The 16,879-nt window shown below is 34.9% G+C and overlaps 1 protein-coding gene across 18 annotated transcripts in view; it reads right to left on the reverse strand.

Moving 5' to 3' along the window:
- DLG1 (discs large MAGUK scaffold protein 1) overlaps positions 1 to 16,879 on the reverse strand; it is a 256,957-nt gene that overhangs the window by 96,717 nt on the left and 143,361 nt on the right. For all 18 annotated transcript variants that reach the window (XM_070509126.1, XM_070509131.1, XM_014868119.3 and 15 more), the window contains 2 exons: positions 11,109 to 11,162; positions 575 to 625 (listed from right to left, as the gene is read on the reverse strand). In XM_070509126.1, the coding sequence (XP_070365227.1) occupies positions 575 to 625; positions 11,109 to 11,162 (105 nt within the window). The remainder of the gene's footprint in view (positions 1 to 574; positions 626 to 11,108; positions 11,163 to 16,879) is intronic.

Below are 16,879 nucleotides of genomic sequence, written 5' to 3' on the forward strand. Positions count from 1 at the left end.
TAGAAAAGAAAATTGATACAATGAGCATGTTACTAGGATACTAAAAACTTATTTAAAATAAATATTTTATCATATGAAGACTAAATAATAAAATTAAAAATCAAGAAAAATCTGAGAAACTGTCAGTCTAGAGGAGCCTAAGGAGACATGATAAGTAAATGCAATGTGGTAGACTAGAAGAGAAAAACATAAAAACTAAGGAAATCCAAATAAAATCTAAACTTTAGTTAATAATGTATCAATATTGGTTCATTACTTGAAACAAATGTATTCTAGTAATGTAAGATGTTAATATGCAAAATTGAGTCCAAGGTAAATGGGAACTCACTGTACAACTTTTCTGTAAATCTAAAACTACTTTACATAAAGTTTATATTAAAGAAAACTAACAGGTTCTGAAAATACCATGGCTAATTTTATGATATGTGAACTTATAAAGAAACTAATATTACATGGTTCTGTTTTTGAAAGATCTTGTCTCTTGGATTCTATACTAAAGAGCAGTATATTTCAACGGTTCTTCAAAGCACCATATTTACACATAAAAAAACTTAAGACAATTAACAGTTGTTACCCTTTCAAGTGTGATTTCTTCATATTCATAATCTGCATCAGTGCCATTAACCTAATGGGAGAAAAGAGAAGTAGCATAGAAATTTAGAGTGTAAAATTTGAAATGGCAAGACCTAATTTTTGCATGACTTTTTAATGAAAACCTGTTAAATGTGATAATAATCAAATAAGATAGCTTCATTTGAAAAATTTTAGGGAAGATTTTCAAGGAACGAAAGAGTGCAAACATGATTAATGAACTGACACTTATGGTATTACAACTTTCAAATAAAGAAAGGATACACATTCAGCTTTATTTTAATATTATTGAACTCTGACTCTTTTCTCTGCCTTGATCCACACATTTAATTGGTTGCCAGTTTTTACTGATTTGAATACTTCAATTTTTGTGGGAACCATCACCTCTTCATTCTCATTTTTATTACCTTGGTTCAAGCTTTTGTTAATCTTCTCCGTAATACTGCCAATGTAATCTACCTAATCTTTTAGATTAGTATTCTCCACTGCCCAATCATTCTAATGTGTTTTACACAGATGTATCTTTTTGGAGCCCATGTCTAATAACATACTTCCTCCAAAACTTTCAGAAACTCTCATACAGGGCTCTGCATGAATTGGCCCCAATCTATCACTCAGCTTCATTCCAAGCATCCATACCTCACATCTTCATGAGCCTTACATACCATCATACTTGAATGATTTGCTCTTTCCTTTACATATCCTACAAATCTGATTCCCCATTCAAGTTCTTGCTCACATCTTACAGACCAAGAACTTTCTCTTATTCCTTTCAATTTATTCCGTATTCCCTCCTGGAAGAAGTAATTCTCACAGTGAGGGACACTGGTGAAGGGTGAGTAGTCCTTGGAATCAGATTAACTTGAGTTCAAATCATTGCTTTAACATTTTTGGTGATATGAGGCTGGGCAAAATTCTCAATCTTAAAATCTCAAATAGGGATTGTGATAAACTACATTTTTCGAGAAGCCTCCTATCTTCCATCTTCCATGCCCTTTCGCTGTATGACAACCCTCTTACCATGAAGAAATGTCGTCTGTTTCCCCTTCCCTTGGATCTAGGCCGGTCTTAGATGAGCTTTGTTAAAAAGAATATGGCACAAGTGAGCTGTGTGGTTTCTGAAGCTAGGTGGTGTGATGCCTTGTGGTGTTTGCCTTTGTCTTAGAATGTACTTTCTTACAACCCAGCAGCTACAATGTGTGGAAGCTCAAATAGCCTATGGAAGATATTCAAACAGAGGAGAATCAAGGCCCTTGGCCAAAAGCCCAAGCTGTAGTCCTAACCAGCAACTAGCACCAATGCCAGCCATGTGAATGAGGCTAGTTGGGATCTTCCAGCCTTTTCCAGCACCCCAGCCAACACCATGTGAAGCAGAAGAACCATCCAGTTAACCCAGAAAATCATCAGAAATAAGGAACTGTTGCTTTTTAAGCCATTAAGCTTCAGGGCAGTTTGTTATACAGCAACAGAATAATGAAATCTATGTAAGCTACTTTGCTTTCTTCACCATACTATAAGAAAGCAACCAATTCAAGTCCAATTCAGGGGCTAGTTTTTCTCTTGAGGGCTTTTCCAACTCATCTCTACTACTTTTTGGCGTTCTTTCTTATGGCTCTAATGGATTCAAACCGAACTGCTGCTTTGTCTCCTCTTCTTTCTCACCTGAAGAGATTTTCTTCTTGTTTCTGAGATTGTGTGTCACAAATTCATATATATATATATACTTTTTAAATGTATGATTTCTATGCATCTAGAGTGCAGGAGGGTTATACATATGAATATCCTGACAACTTGATTGAAAGTCCTTTCTTATGAGTGAAGATAAAATCCATATCTGCAGCCATACAACTTTTCTGATTCTAAAGGTTATTTGTGTCTTTTTCTTGCTCAGCCTTGCTAAAAGCCTATCAGCCTTTATCAAAGAATTTTAACATTACTGATTAATCTATTACATTCTATGCTATTACATTCCATGCTATTACATTCTATGCTATTACTTTCTGCTTTTATTTTTTGTTGTTGTGAGCGCTGTTAAGTCGATTCTGACTCCTAGTGACCCCGTGTACAGCAGAGCGGAACCTTGCCTGGTCTTTCTGTGCCATCCTCTCACCTTCTGGTGCTATATCAGACAATGCTTGGCTGCTACTCATAGGGATTTTGCGGCCAACTTTTTGGAAGTGGATGGCCAGGTCCTTCTTCCTAGTCTTAGTCTGGAAGCTCTGCTGAAACTTGTCCACCATGGGTGACCCTGCTGGGATTTGAAATACTGGTGGCATAGCTTTCAGCATCACAGCAACATGCAGCCACCACACAGTGTGAACTGACAGACAGGTGGTGTGGTTCCCTTATCAGGAAAGGAACTCAGGCCTCAGCCATGAGAGCTCCGAATCTTAACCACTAGACCACCAGGACTGGCTGTTTTGATTCTTAACAATTCTTTATTCTTTCTTTAGAATTTTCTTTTTTTAAAGCTTCTTAAGTTGAATGCCCAATTCATTTGCTCATTACTCGTGTCTATTTTTAAAAACACCCAACACATTAAAGTTAAATTTTCTTCAGCATATGCCTTTGGCCAAATGCCAAAACTGCTACACTGGGCTCTGTTTTTGTTCATTTCTTTATTTCTAAATAGTCCAAAATTTTATCTTGCAAAACATTTCCAAGTGAATGTGCTTATATGGCCTTTTTTGGTGTTAATATGTAAAGTTTTGTATTTTGATTTTACGATTTCTGCTTTAAGGAATTTGAGATTTTCACAATTAAGCCTTCTTAAAAGGCAGGCACTTAGTAAATGTCCTTGGCACTTGATTTAATGCCAAGTCATGATGTATCGATATCTGGTGAGGATTCCAGGTAGTACAGAATGATGTAAAAAAGGTGAAAAGTGAGAAGGCCATATGAACCCCAAATGACCTTATTCCTAAACCCTCAATAACTTGAAATGGTCTGATAATTTCACATATAGAGACAATTCAGTAACAACATTAAACATATTCAAACTGGGCTTCTAAATGCCAAGAGTACATTGTCAAAAACATAAATTACAAGTACCACTCCATTGACAGGAGTGAAAAAAATAATGGTGGTGTAATATTTTCAAAAGCAATATGGTTTCCAGCAAAACTACAAAGTGATTGGTTTGCATAATTCTCTTTTTATAATTTCCTTACAAACTGTGGCTTCCAAAAGAAAAGAAATGTTTGGCTAATGGGTATATTACTCTCAATTAACAGGATGGAGTGAGAGGTAACGTGGGAACAAAATTAGAGAAGAGAGATCAGTTTTTAGACAAAATTAATATATTACTGACAAAATATGGTTTTTTCTCTTTAAAAATATAAGAGAATAGATTTAGAATACTTCCTGAGAATTGTCACTGCTAGCATTTTCTTGGTTTTGAATTTAGTCCTATCAACAAAATGGGACTGTGTATGGGGTGGAAGTTGGAGCAGAAACTGGATGCAGACTGGGGTCTGACTGGGAAAGGCTCTGAATGCTTTCCTAAGGAATGAGAAATATTCTCAGAAGTTTTTGAGCATCAAGTAGGTTTAACAGATTTTGCAGAAAAAGAACTACGGCAATACGGAAGAGAAGTGGAAAGAAATTGGAGAAAAGTAAACTGGTAAGTAAGTTAAGGTAATAGTCTGGGTAAAAGGCAAAAGTTCCAAAGACATTTAAGAATAGATGGTAAATTCCAAAAAGAAAAAAGAAAAAAACATCCTAACAGTGGGGGAAAAACCCCACAAAGCCATAACCAGGAACAACTAAGCTACAATAAACTTGACCAGGAAAAGAAAATTCAGATTATATAACGCATATCAAAGGTAAGTTGTATTCCTTTAATCTATCTGGTTTTGGACCAGACCTATGCTGCTTTAATTAAAGACGTTTTATAATATGTTTTATTACCTGGTAGGGAAATCTCCCATAATTACTTTTATTTTAAATTTTACTTGGCTATTCTTGAGTTTTTACTTTTCTATAACAACAGTGTCCAACAGAACTTTCTGTAATGATGGAAATGGTCTATAATTTGCCTTGTCCAAAACAGGAGATGCTGCCCACATGTGAGAGAGCACCTGAAATGTGGCTAGTACAACAGAGAAACGAAATTTTAATCTATTTAAATTTAAACACCAAGATGTAGGTAGTGGCTCCTGTACAGATGATGCAGCTCTAGATGACTCATTAAGTCCATCTCCAACCCTCTAAACATGCTTTCTCTCTCCTGCTCCTTTTCCTCTTCCCCTCCCCCAAAACACGCACTCTCTTTTTTGGGGCTATGACTGGCATTATATCAAATTTACAGACTAATCTGAGGAAAACGATGATCTCTACATTATTCTCCTGTTCAACAACAGGAGCTGCTCTCTACGTCTCAGGTAGTCTTTCACGCCATTAGCTAAGCTTTACAGTTTTCTTACTACAAACTCTATATATTTCCTGTTAAGCTGATAGCTAGGTATTTCATATTTTTTGTTGTTAGAGTTAATGGACTCATATTTTCAACTAGTTGTTGCTAGTATACTGGAACAGCATCTATTGTTTAACTTTTAAGTTGTGTAAGTTTGTTCTTTTTAATACAGTTTGCTTTAACTATGGGTAAACACATGCCATAAAGAAGCAGGGGAAAATTTATAACACAGATATCCTCAATCCCTTATCAGTCCAAAGATTTAATTTTCTAATCAGCCTACACTAATATATACAAACAGGACAGACAAATCCTACTACATAATAAGTAGAAGATTTGTCCAAAGGAATATAAAAAGAAGCCTAATTGACTGATTCCCTGTCATTTAGGTTCAATTCAGTAATACCTTTCTATCTATAGAGTAAGATATTGAAATTTAAGATTTTATCTATCAACATTCATATGAGTCATATTACTGCATAATCTCAGGCAATTAAAAACCTCACAGTCTACACTATCACAAGGCAAGAATCTAAAGATAGAAATGTATTGGGAAGAAGAAAATGTTCTTCCTAATGAAAAATTACCATAACTAAATACAAAGTATTAGCTCCAAAAGAATTTACTTAAAAGTTTTTCCTAAATAATGAATAGCCATTAAGGTTGATTTTAAAATATCAGTTATCAATCATACTACATATGGAAAAACTGAAGCTTTAGAATGTAAGAAAACTACCAAAGTCAAACTAAATGAATTTTCCTAACCTTCACTGTTCAAGGTCTGTCTTAAGGAAAATAAAGACAGAAACAGATGGGAATTACTTCAACAAATTACCTCATTTCCACTTCATAACTGGAGCCAGTACGAACTCTAGAATTTTTGTTTCTCATTTTGCCTTCCCTTAACATTTTTACTACTTAACGAAAGAAAAGGAATGCATAAAAAGAAAATCAGGGGCTGGCCCCGTGGCCGAGTGGTTAAGTTCACGCGCTCCGCTGCAGGCAGCCCAGTGTTTCGTTGGTTCGAATCCTGGGCGCAGACATGGCACTGCTCGTCAGGTCACGCTGAGGTGGTGTCCCACATGCCACAACTAGAAGGACCCACAACGAAGAAGATACAACTATGTACTAGGGGGCTTTGGGGAGAAAAACGAAAAAAATAAAATCTTTAAAAAAAAAAAAAAGAAAAGCAACTCCAGTGCCAATGAAGTTATACTATCAATTAATACTTAAAATTGAATATAACACATCATACTTAGAAACAAAACAAGGATGTTTGTTTTTGCCACCTCTATTGGAGGTTCTAGACAGGGTAATTAGGCAAGAAAAATAAATAAAGGGCATTCTATTTGGAAAGGAAGAAGTACAACTATTTCTATTTGCAGGTGACGTAGAAAATCCAAAGGAATCTACACAAAAAACTCTTAAAGCTAATAAATGATTCAGTAAGGCTGCAGGACAGAAGATCAATACCTAAAAATCCATTATATTCCCACACACTAGCAATGAAAAAATCCATAAATAAAATTAAGAAAACAATTCCATTTACAAGAGCATTAAAAGAATAAAATACTTAGGAATAAATTTAACAAAAGAATTATAAGACTTGTACACCGAAAATTACAAAATATTATTGAACAAAATTAAAGATACAAACTGTTGGAAAGACACCCTGTGTTCATGGATTGGAAGACATAATACTGATAAGCTGGCAATGCTCCCCAAATTTACCGATAGATTCAATTCAATCCTTATCAAAATTCCAACTGCCTTTTTGTTGTGTGCAGGAATTGATAAGCTGATCTTAAAATTAATACGGAAATGCAAAGAACCTAGAATAGCCAAAATTAACTTAAAAAGTTAAAGGACTTACATTTTAAAACTTATTACATAGTTACAGTAATCAAGACTATGTGGCAATGGCATAAGGATATACACACAGATCAATGGAAGAGAATTATGAATCCAGAAACAAATCCATCGATTTATCATTAACTGATTTTCTACAAGTGTGCCAAGACCATTCAATGTAGAAAGAATAGTGTTTTCAACAAATAGTGATGGTACAATCAGATATCCACATGCGAAAGAATGAAGTTGGGCCCTTACCTCCCACAATACACTAAATTAACTTAAAATGGATCAAGGACTTAAATGCAAGAGCTAAAACTACAAAACTCTTACAAGAAAACATGTAAATCCTCGTGACCTTGGATTAGGCAATGGTTTCTTAGATATGAAATCAAAAGCATAAGTAACAAAAGAAAAAACATATAAATCAGACTTTTGTGCTTCAAAGGAGATTATCAAGAAAGTGAAAAGACAATCCACAGAATAGGAGAACAGTTTTACAAATCATGTATCTGATAAAGAACTTGTCTCTAGAATATACAAAAAACTCTTACAAATTACTAATAAAAGACAATAATCCAATTTAAAATGGGCAAAGGATCCGAATAGACAGTTCTCCAAAGACATAAAAACAGCCAATAAGCACATGAAGAGATGCTCAACATCGTTAGTCACTGAATATAGGCAAATCAAAGCTATCATGAGATATCACCTCATATCCACTAGGATGGCTATTAACAAAAACACCAAAACATTATTGATGAGGAATAACAAGACGGGCGAGGACTCAGAGAAACTGGAACTTTAATACATTGCTGGTGGAAACGTAAAATGGTGCATCTGATAGGGAAAACAGGTGGTTCCTCAAAACCCTAAATATAGAGTTATCATATGACCTAGCAATTCCACCACTAGGTATATATCCAAAAAAAATGAAAGCAGGGACTTGATCAGATACTTGTACGCCAATGTTTATCACAGTATTATTCACAATAGTCAAAAGGTAGAAATGACCCAAATGTCTAGCAACAGAAGGATGAATAAACAAAATACGGTATACATATATAATGGAATATCATTCAGCCATAAAAAGGAATGAAGCTGTGATGTATGCTAAAATACGGATGAAGCTTGAAAACATGCTAAGTGAAAGAAGCCAAACACAAAAGGCCACATATAGCATGATTCTGTGTATATGAATGGTCAACAACAGATCAATCCCTAGTGACAGAAAGTAGACTAATGGCTGCCAGAGGCTGAAGGAAGAGCAGGATGGGGAGTGATTGCTAATAGGTTACAAGGTTTCTTTATAGGGTGATGAAAATGTTCTGAAATTAGAAAGTGGTGGTGACGGCACAACGCTGTGAATAAACTAAAAATCACTGAACTGTGCACTTTAAAAGGGTAGATTTTGTGGTATGCGAATGTCTCAACATAAAATTTTCTTAAAGTGAAAAGGTAGAAACAGGTGAAATATAACACAAACACAAATTAAAACAATGTGTTAACATTACGTTAACGAAAGATTAAAAAGTTTGTTAATACACTGCTGGTGACAGAGTGGGGTAAAAACATTGATACTTTAAGTATAAATGGGTAAAACTCTACGAAGTGCAATTCGGCAAATTGATCAAATCTAAACTGACACCCTCTGCACAATCTATGTATATGAATATATTCTGATTACATACTTGAATGTACACTAAAATGTTCAGTAGGGCATTGATTTTACATGGTAAAAGTTTGTAAACAATACAGATATGCTTGAATATGCATAGAATGTTTAAAGAAGAATATATTTGAAACTACTAACACTTTCTGCCTTAGGCAAGGGGAACTGGAAGACTGGGAACAGGGGTGGAAGAAAGGGAAGAAGGCCTGACTTCCACTGGATACCCTTCTGTATCTTTTGAATTTTGTAAAACATATCTATTCAATTAATTACTTAATTTTGGGAAGTATGATGACTACAGCCAAAAAAAAAAAGAATGTTCTAAGGCAGCAGCTGCAATTTTTCTTATTTTTATTCATATTTATAAATGAATAGTATATTTATACACAGCTAGCATTAAACGATCAGGAAATTAACAAAGGAATAACAAATAAGTTTAAAAAACATTCTGTAATATATTTTAAATTTTAGAATTAAATTCCTCAGTCTCTTAAAAGCTTAAGGTTGTTTTACTCAAACAAAACACATGGTTTTTACCTGCACAAAGCAAGAGTCACAGAGAATAGTTACTACCCAGACATTTCACACAGAGTTCTATAAGTATGATAAAGTAGCACATTCTGACAAATCCTGCTTAAAGAATTGGAATTTATCCTCTTTCCCTATGTACAGAAAAGGGCTAACACATGAGGTCTAAGGCTGCTATCTCTGGAAGGGTCTTAGCAGGCATTTGGGAAATTGATTTTAGGAGTGTTCCTACAATCCCCTAACTGAAAGGGTCCTTTACTGTGGCTAGATTTTCTAGAGACAACCTGTTTTTGCTGAACACCTGCTTTCCTTCTGGGACTTAGGTGCTGGACAGAGGGTGCCTATGTGACCCATCTCCAACAAAAAACTTCACACTGACTGAGTCCAGAATGCACTTCCTTGGCCAGAAACGCTGCATACATGTTGCTGCATTTTCACTGATAGAGGAAAAGACTGCTCTGTGTGATCCCTCATGGGAGGAAGAAAGTGTAAGGAAATTTAAACATGGATTCCCCTAGACATACAGCCATACAATCTGACTGCAGATCCTGACTTACCACAAGGCTGTAATAAACCTTAGCCATGAGTACAACAATATGCTGAGTCTTGTGACTCCCCCTGGCAAATCTCCCAACATGGGTAGTAAGTGGTCTTGGAGATGTCCAACATACCTTGCTTGGCAGGAAAAATATTTTTTGAATAATACGTCACACAAAGTTGAAATTACACAACTTTTGCTCTAAGTTTGCCGCTTGTATGCTAATCTTGCTTTTAATTTGTTGATATTTCCCTTAAAATTTATGTGTATTTATTTTCTTTGTTGATATTATCATTTTCTGTGTTATTCATTAACTTTCAGTTAAAGAGGTTGTTTTTATTTTCCTGAGGAAGATTAGCCCTGAGCTAACATCTGTTGCCAGTCTTCCTCTTTTTTCTGCTTGAGGAAGATTAGCCCTGAGCTAACATCTGTGCCAGTCTTCCTCCACTTTATAGGTAGGTTGCCACCACAGCATGGCTGATGAGTGTTGTAGGTCCATGCCTGGGATCTGAACCCACAAACCTGGGCTGCTGAAGCGGAGCACATCGAACTTAACAACTATGCCAGGGGGCTGGCCCCTAAAAGGGTTTTAAAATCAAAGTGTTTAATCACTGAGTCTGCCCTTAAGCAAAACATAAGTTAACAAAGAGAACAAGAGATGTAGAAAGAAATGTAAAGAAGAAAATACTGACAAAAGTACAAACAAAATCCTGTTTGACTAAGTATTCTAAATCAGTGTGAAAGATAACACTGACTGAAAAGAAGTACAGAAGAGTATTTTTGGTTTATACTAAGTATTATTATTTGAAGTTTTGCAAAATCATCAAATATTTGATACACCCATATTCATATAAATACAAACAGAATATAAAGCCAAATAAAACATTTTAAAGTACAGACTGAAATCGACTAGAGTTCAAAAAGCGGAGGAGAGGATTTTTACAGTCTATGAAATTATATGCCATATGATTAAAAAAACTGCACGGGCATTACTTTTACTTAACCACCTTCAGAGACATTTTCCTTTGGGGTGAAAAATGTTAGATCAGATTCTGCTGTTCTGGCTATTTATCTTTAAGGAAAAGAGGGCTTTTTAACAAAGTAAGTTTAGAGAGAAGCACGAATCAAGTTTAAGTTACAAAGTTATAACTATTTTAATATGTGAACATACATACAAACCCGGTTACTAAAAATCTAGCCACTCAATTAGACTTCTAAAATGACTCTTTGAATATATGGCATTGTGTGCATGACCACTGGTCAGAGACAGCCTTTAGTGAAAATTAATAATTTTAATTTAAAAATAAAACCATACATTTCTATTTCGACATTTCTGGTTTGCATAAGTATGGGAAAAACAACCAAAAAAGGACAGTATTATTTCATTTACTTTAACAATTACAGCTCAGTGATAGAACATCATAAATACAGGTATTAGGAAAAATAATGCTGTGATCTTTGTATCTGTATCAAAAGTTGAACAAGAAAAGCAGAATGTTTTAAATGGAACTTACATAAGTCGATGTTTCCAAGCTATCTGTATTGACCAGTACTGGAGGAGGATTCGCCTTAAAGAAAGAATTAGAAATGTGTTAGCTTAACAGGAAAACTCACATATTACATATTAATGTTTACAAACGGTAGAAGCATATGAAAGATCTGCTATTTCTCAAATTATAATTTTATATGAGCTTTCCATATGTTAAACAATGTATCTAGTTTCCAGCACCAAATGGAAAGAATTAGGTATAAGCAGTCAGACTTGCTTTTGAGAAAGAAATTATTTCTGCTAAAACAGATATAATTTTCTTCAGATTTGCAAAGCAGTTTATCAGCCTTCTCAAAAAACCCACAAATATTCTTTAGTATAACAATTCTTTTTGAATTGCTTAGAAATCATTAGTTTTTCTATTCCAAAGGATACCATGAAGATGCCAATCATTTTACCAGACAGGAAAACATTCTCCCCTACACTGAATTGTGTTTGAACACAAAAAAAAGTCTGCCACACAAAGAAATCAATTATAAATTCTTAGAAAACTGGAAGTACACTCTTAAATGTAAAAGCCCCCAATTATTTTCAGTTGCAATTATTGCTTTCCACCTGTTATCACACACCACTCACAGAAAAACAATGGTCAAAAAAATAAAAACAAGACAAGTAGAAACATGTCTAATTAAGTTTGCATTGAAAAAAACTTGGTTTTCTGGTTAAGTTGGAAAGTGATTATTATGTAGGTAAAATAAAATGTAAAGAAGAAAATGCAATTAATATCAAATGGAAAACATATCAGGAACATACCAGAAAACTGATGGGATTCTCCTCAAAATTATCTTTCTTCTGCATATTTAAGAGTATAAAAGTGCCAAATCAAATAACATTTTCATAGAATCAAAAAGATGAATATTCTTTAAACAAATTTTAGGAGATATGTTTATAAACATTAATAGTTCTACTCCAATTAACTAAAGAATTACACATAAAAGCTGTATGAAACCTTATACACAAAATAGCCATTTTCCTCCAAGCGAATGAGCTTTTCTAAAAGATGAACACTCAGAGTTCAAATGTTTTACATTATTTTCAGCAAAGTACTAGATCTGGATAATCATCTGATAAAATGCTTAAAGACAACACAGTTTCATGGTTAAATAATTATACAGTATGCATCTGGGCTACATGAAACAGCAGGTTAAAAATGAGTAGGTAATACTTTATTATATATAAACATGACATTAACTACTTTATATGCAGCCCTACCTTTGAATATAATATTCTATCTTTGAATAACTCAGTGAAAAGCAAACCTAACAGACAAAAATACTATTTGTAAGACTGATATTTAAGCAAAGATAGTCAAACTTATTGACATTTTGGATTTTATGGATATATGATATTATTCCTTTCCCAATGATCTATTAAGATTCTTCAAATTGATAATATTACACTTCATTAAAAAAACTAATGGTACAACTTCATCTTATTTTGCTAAAGCAATTAGAGAGGAGGGCAAGAAAGAACAAGACTAATTAAAGTTAAAAAGAAGTCACATTCTTCAAAAATTATGACAAGAAAGCCATTTGGTTCCCTCTGCCCATTTATTACCAAACATATGGTGGAAAAAGTTGGTTTTTGTCAAAATCTAATTTATATCAAAATTATTACAAAGCTAGCTGCTCATGAGCACCAACACATCATTGTATAATAGTTGTCTTTTGATTCCATTCATATAACAAGTCTATCTGATATTGAAATATACACAAACAAAATGATAGAAAGTGTTAAATTCACTTCAAAATAAAATAATGACAAATGAGAGGTTAGAAGTAGGAGGGGCCCTGATCATCTAAGAGTGCACGTGAGCCAACGACTGTTGTAGTTGGATGATAAGTATACAGGGGAGCTCACTGTTCTACTCCCTTTATATGTGAGCATTTTTGAAATTTTCCAAAATGAAAAGTAAAGAAAAAAAATTATATTGAGCTAAGTACTCAGTTTGTAAGAGGTTAATAACATAGGCAGTTGTGAAATACTATAGGTTAGAGTTGCTATTAAGATATTAGCACTTACACCATAAAATCGATTTCAATTTTAAAGTTCAGTTCAGAACAAAGAATAACACAGACTAGTAAAAGTAATTTGTAATTTTGACTTAAAGAACATGATTAAATAAGTAATATATGTACAATAACTTTATTTGTAGCTGCATCTGAGAATTAACATGACTACTTGAGTATTCTTGAAAGGGAAATCATGGGAATAAAGGACTTGAAATTGGACAAAACCCAGGAATGTTCACATTGAGGATTAAGCAAAATTCAATCAAAACTAATAGCAGGATAAGGAAACCTAGCAATTTGAAAAAGACATATCACAAAAGATAGTCTAAAATAAAAGCCTATATAAATGAAGCTCAAGAGGCATGATTTGATTGCCTCGAGTTTAGCCACCTAAAATAATGATAAAAATATTTAAGACTGTGTTAGCAGGTAGAGAATTTATCTTGGAATAAATTATACCCTTACTTACTAACTTGAAATTTTCTAAATTCTTGTATTACAGAATACAGAAATGGTATCTGACACAGTAGTACTTCATAGCTCTCCAATTTGGAGGAGTTGGGAATGGAAGTGAATGGAGTAGCACAATTTGAATGGGCTTTGTGGGTATAACACACAACTCAGAAAGACACAATCCTAGCATGAAAGCTAAAGGACAGGTTACTTTTGAAGGAAAAGATACAGAAAAAATTGGCTACAGAAAGTATGTACTTTCCGGTAACTGAGGTAAAGAGCACTAAAACTGTAGGAAACCTGGCCAATTTAAGACCTTGGGATCCATAACCAAGACAGTGGGTAGCAGAACAGGTACCATGAAGTTATCAGCTTTACTTAGCAGGAAATCCAACAACAAGACTTGAGAAGAAATCTATTTGAAAGTTATTCTAAATGCAGAAAAACCCTTCCCTGCACCTCAGTTCAAGTAACACTAATCAAAAGATATGGTTCTAAGTCTCTCTCTACCTCATTCTACCATACGGTGACTTTGACTGTATAGGTAAAACACAAGCGTTTTTGAAACTCATTTTCTCCACCCATAAAGACACCACTGCAACACACGCCTTTACCCAGAGGACTGTGGAAGAATCCAGTGAAGTAGTATAAAGGAAAATACGTTGCAAACCATGGAAACCTATTGCTAATCTATTATTATTTACTAACATATATACCATTGTGTATGTTTCAACTTGGACAATAAGGAAGTCCTACAATTCACTTACGGATGGGGGCAAGGGGTAGAAAAGGGACAGGGATATTTCAGAAAGAATCTGACTCAAGTATCAACAAGACTTAAGAAACATAATCTTGCTCATCCAACTTTTACTATTCTATTTCATTAATAAGACCTTGTAGGGATTGCTGCTATAAAACATTGCAGCATCCTTCCACAATTTTACATTTTAAAAATTGTGTTAAAATAATTCAAAACTCCAGTTATTTAAAAACAGGCCAAAATTTAGAGTTTAGAAAATGCTTTTATGCTGTACACTGTATTTGTCCTTCTCAGCATTTATCAAAGTTTAATTATGTCATTTGTTTAACGTCTCTCTCTTTCTCCTCTACTAAATTATAAACAAGTGTTTTTGAAATGTAGAACTCACAAATCCTAGAGAATATATTTTGGATTCTAATTTGAGACACACTGCATTAAAAGTTAAATGCTATCACTTAAGTGATCAGTGTAAGTTAAAGTGAATGTAAAAACAAATAAGGTGGATTCTGGGAAGATGGCAGAATAGGAAGCACCACAAATTTGTCTCCCTACCTAGATAACAATTGCATTGGCAGAATCTACTTGATATAACTATTTTGGAATTCTGTAATTTATCGAAGCCTTGCAACTTCCAGGGGAAGTAGTGAATGGTAAACTGTGGTTAATCCAGTCAATTTCAGTACTTAGCACAGTAGCAGCTACCCAACTCCCACCCCTCAGCCTTGTAACAGACAGCTGTGCAAGTGTTCCTAGAGCAGCTGGCACAAGGCTTGCACAAGCCAGGGTGGGCAAAAAAGGACCCTGTCCTCCAAATATAGGCGATCTGTGCTCTGGCTGCTTCTGATCACAGAGGTGCAGACAAAGAGACAGTGGCCACTATTGTTGAACCTCCTTCAAATGAGGCAAATCCTTCCCCCTCAGGCTGAAGTGACCTCCAGGGCATTTAAAGGGCAAGCAAATCCTCCTACCATTTCATTTTTCTCTTTTTTCCCTTTTGAGAGTCCGACAATGAAGATTAGGATATTCAAAAGCAACCACATATATAAAGGAAATTAGAAAGTCACTGCACATGCCCAGGGAAAGTACAGGCACAGAAAAGACCCAAGAAGACCTTAAGTTTATACCAGAAGCTGATTCTTAGCACAGAGATAGCCCAAAACAACCAAAAAACAAACTCAGAAAACAGCAAACTCTACAGAAGGGGGGAGAATCTGATTTCCAGAGTTACCACATCCTAAGATTCAAATGTCTAGTTCTCAGCAAAAATCATAAAGCATGCAAAGAAACAGGAAAGTATGGTCCATCCAAAGGAGGAAAAAAAAAGCTGTCTCTGAAAAAGATGTGGTGAATTTACCAGACAAAGACTTTTAAAACAACCATCTTAAAGATGTTCAAAGAACTTAAAAATGAGGTGGACAAAGTAAAGAAAATGATGTATGAACAAAATGGAAATATCAATAAAAGACAGAAAATCTAAAGAGAAACAAAAAGGAAATTCAGGAGCTGAAAAGTACAATAATTGAAATGAAAAATTCACTCGAGCGATTCAAAGGCAGATTTGAGCCGGCAGAAGAAAGAATCAGTGAACTTGAAGGTAGAACAATGGAAATTATTAACCTTGAGAAGAGAAAGAAAAAAGACTGAAGAAAAGTGACCAGAGTCTAAGGGACCTGTGGGCCACCATTAAGAAGATCATCAGACACACTGTGGGAGTCCCAGAAGGAGAAGAGGGAGATCAAGATGCAGATAACATCTGAAGAATTAATGGCCAAAACATTCCCAAATTTGATGAAAGGCATGAATATAAATAGCCAAGAAGCTCAAAAAACTCAAGGTAGGATGAACTCAGAGATGCACATTGAGATACTTTATAATCAAACTGCTAAAAGACAGAGAGAATTTTGAAGCAGCAAGAAAGAAGTGACTAACGTACAAGTGATTTTCAATAAGACTGTCAACAGATTTCTTATCAGAAACTCTAGAGGTCAGAAACGACACAACAGGGGGCCGGCCCTGTGGCCGAGTGGTTAAGTTCGCGTGCTCCGCTGCGGTGGCCCAGGGTTTCACTGGTTCGGATCCTGGGCCTGGACATGGCACCGCTCATCAGGCCACGCTGAGGTGGCGTCCCACATGCCACAACTAGAAGGACCTGCAACTAAGATATACAACTATGTACCAGGGGGGATTAGGGGAGATAAAGCAGAAAAAAAAAGATTGGCCACAGTTGTTGGCTCAGGTGGCAATCTTTAAGAAGAAGAAGAAGAAGAAAAAAAAAGGATTGGCCACAGTTGTTAGCCCAGGTGCCAATCTTTAAAAGAAAAAAAAAAAAAGAAATGACACAACAAACCAGTTAGACCTAACACATAAATACAGAACACTCTACCCAACAACAGCAGCACACCCATTCTTCTCAAGTGCACATGGGTCATTTTCCAGGAAAGACCATACATGTTAGGCCAGAAATTAACTGTCAATAGATTTTAAAAGATAAATACCATACAATGTACCTTC

Source organism: Equus asinus, chromosome 5 (assembly GCF_041296235.1).
Source record: "Equus asinus isolate D_3611 breed Donkey chromosome 5, EquAss-T2T_v2, whole genome shotgun sequence".
NCBI classification, from domain to species: Eukaryota; Metazoa; Chordata; class Mammalia; order Perissodactyla; family Equidae; genus Equus; species Equus asinus.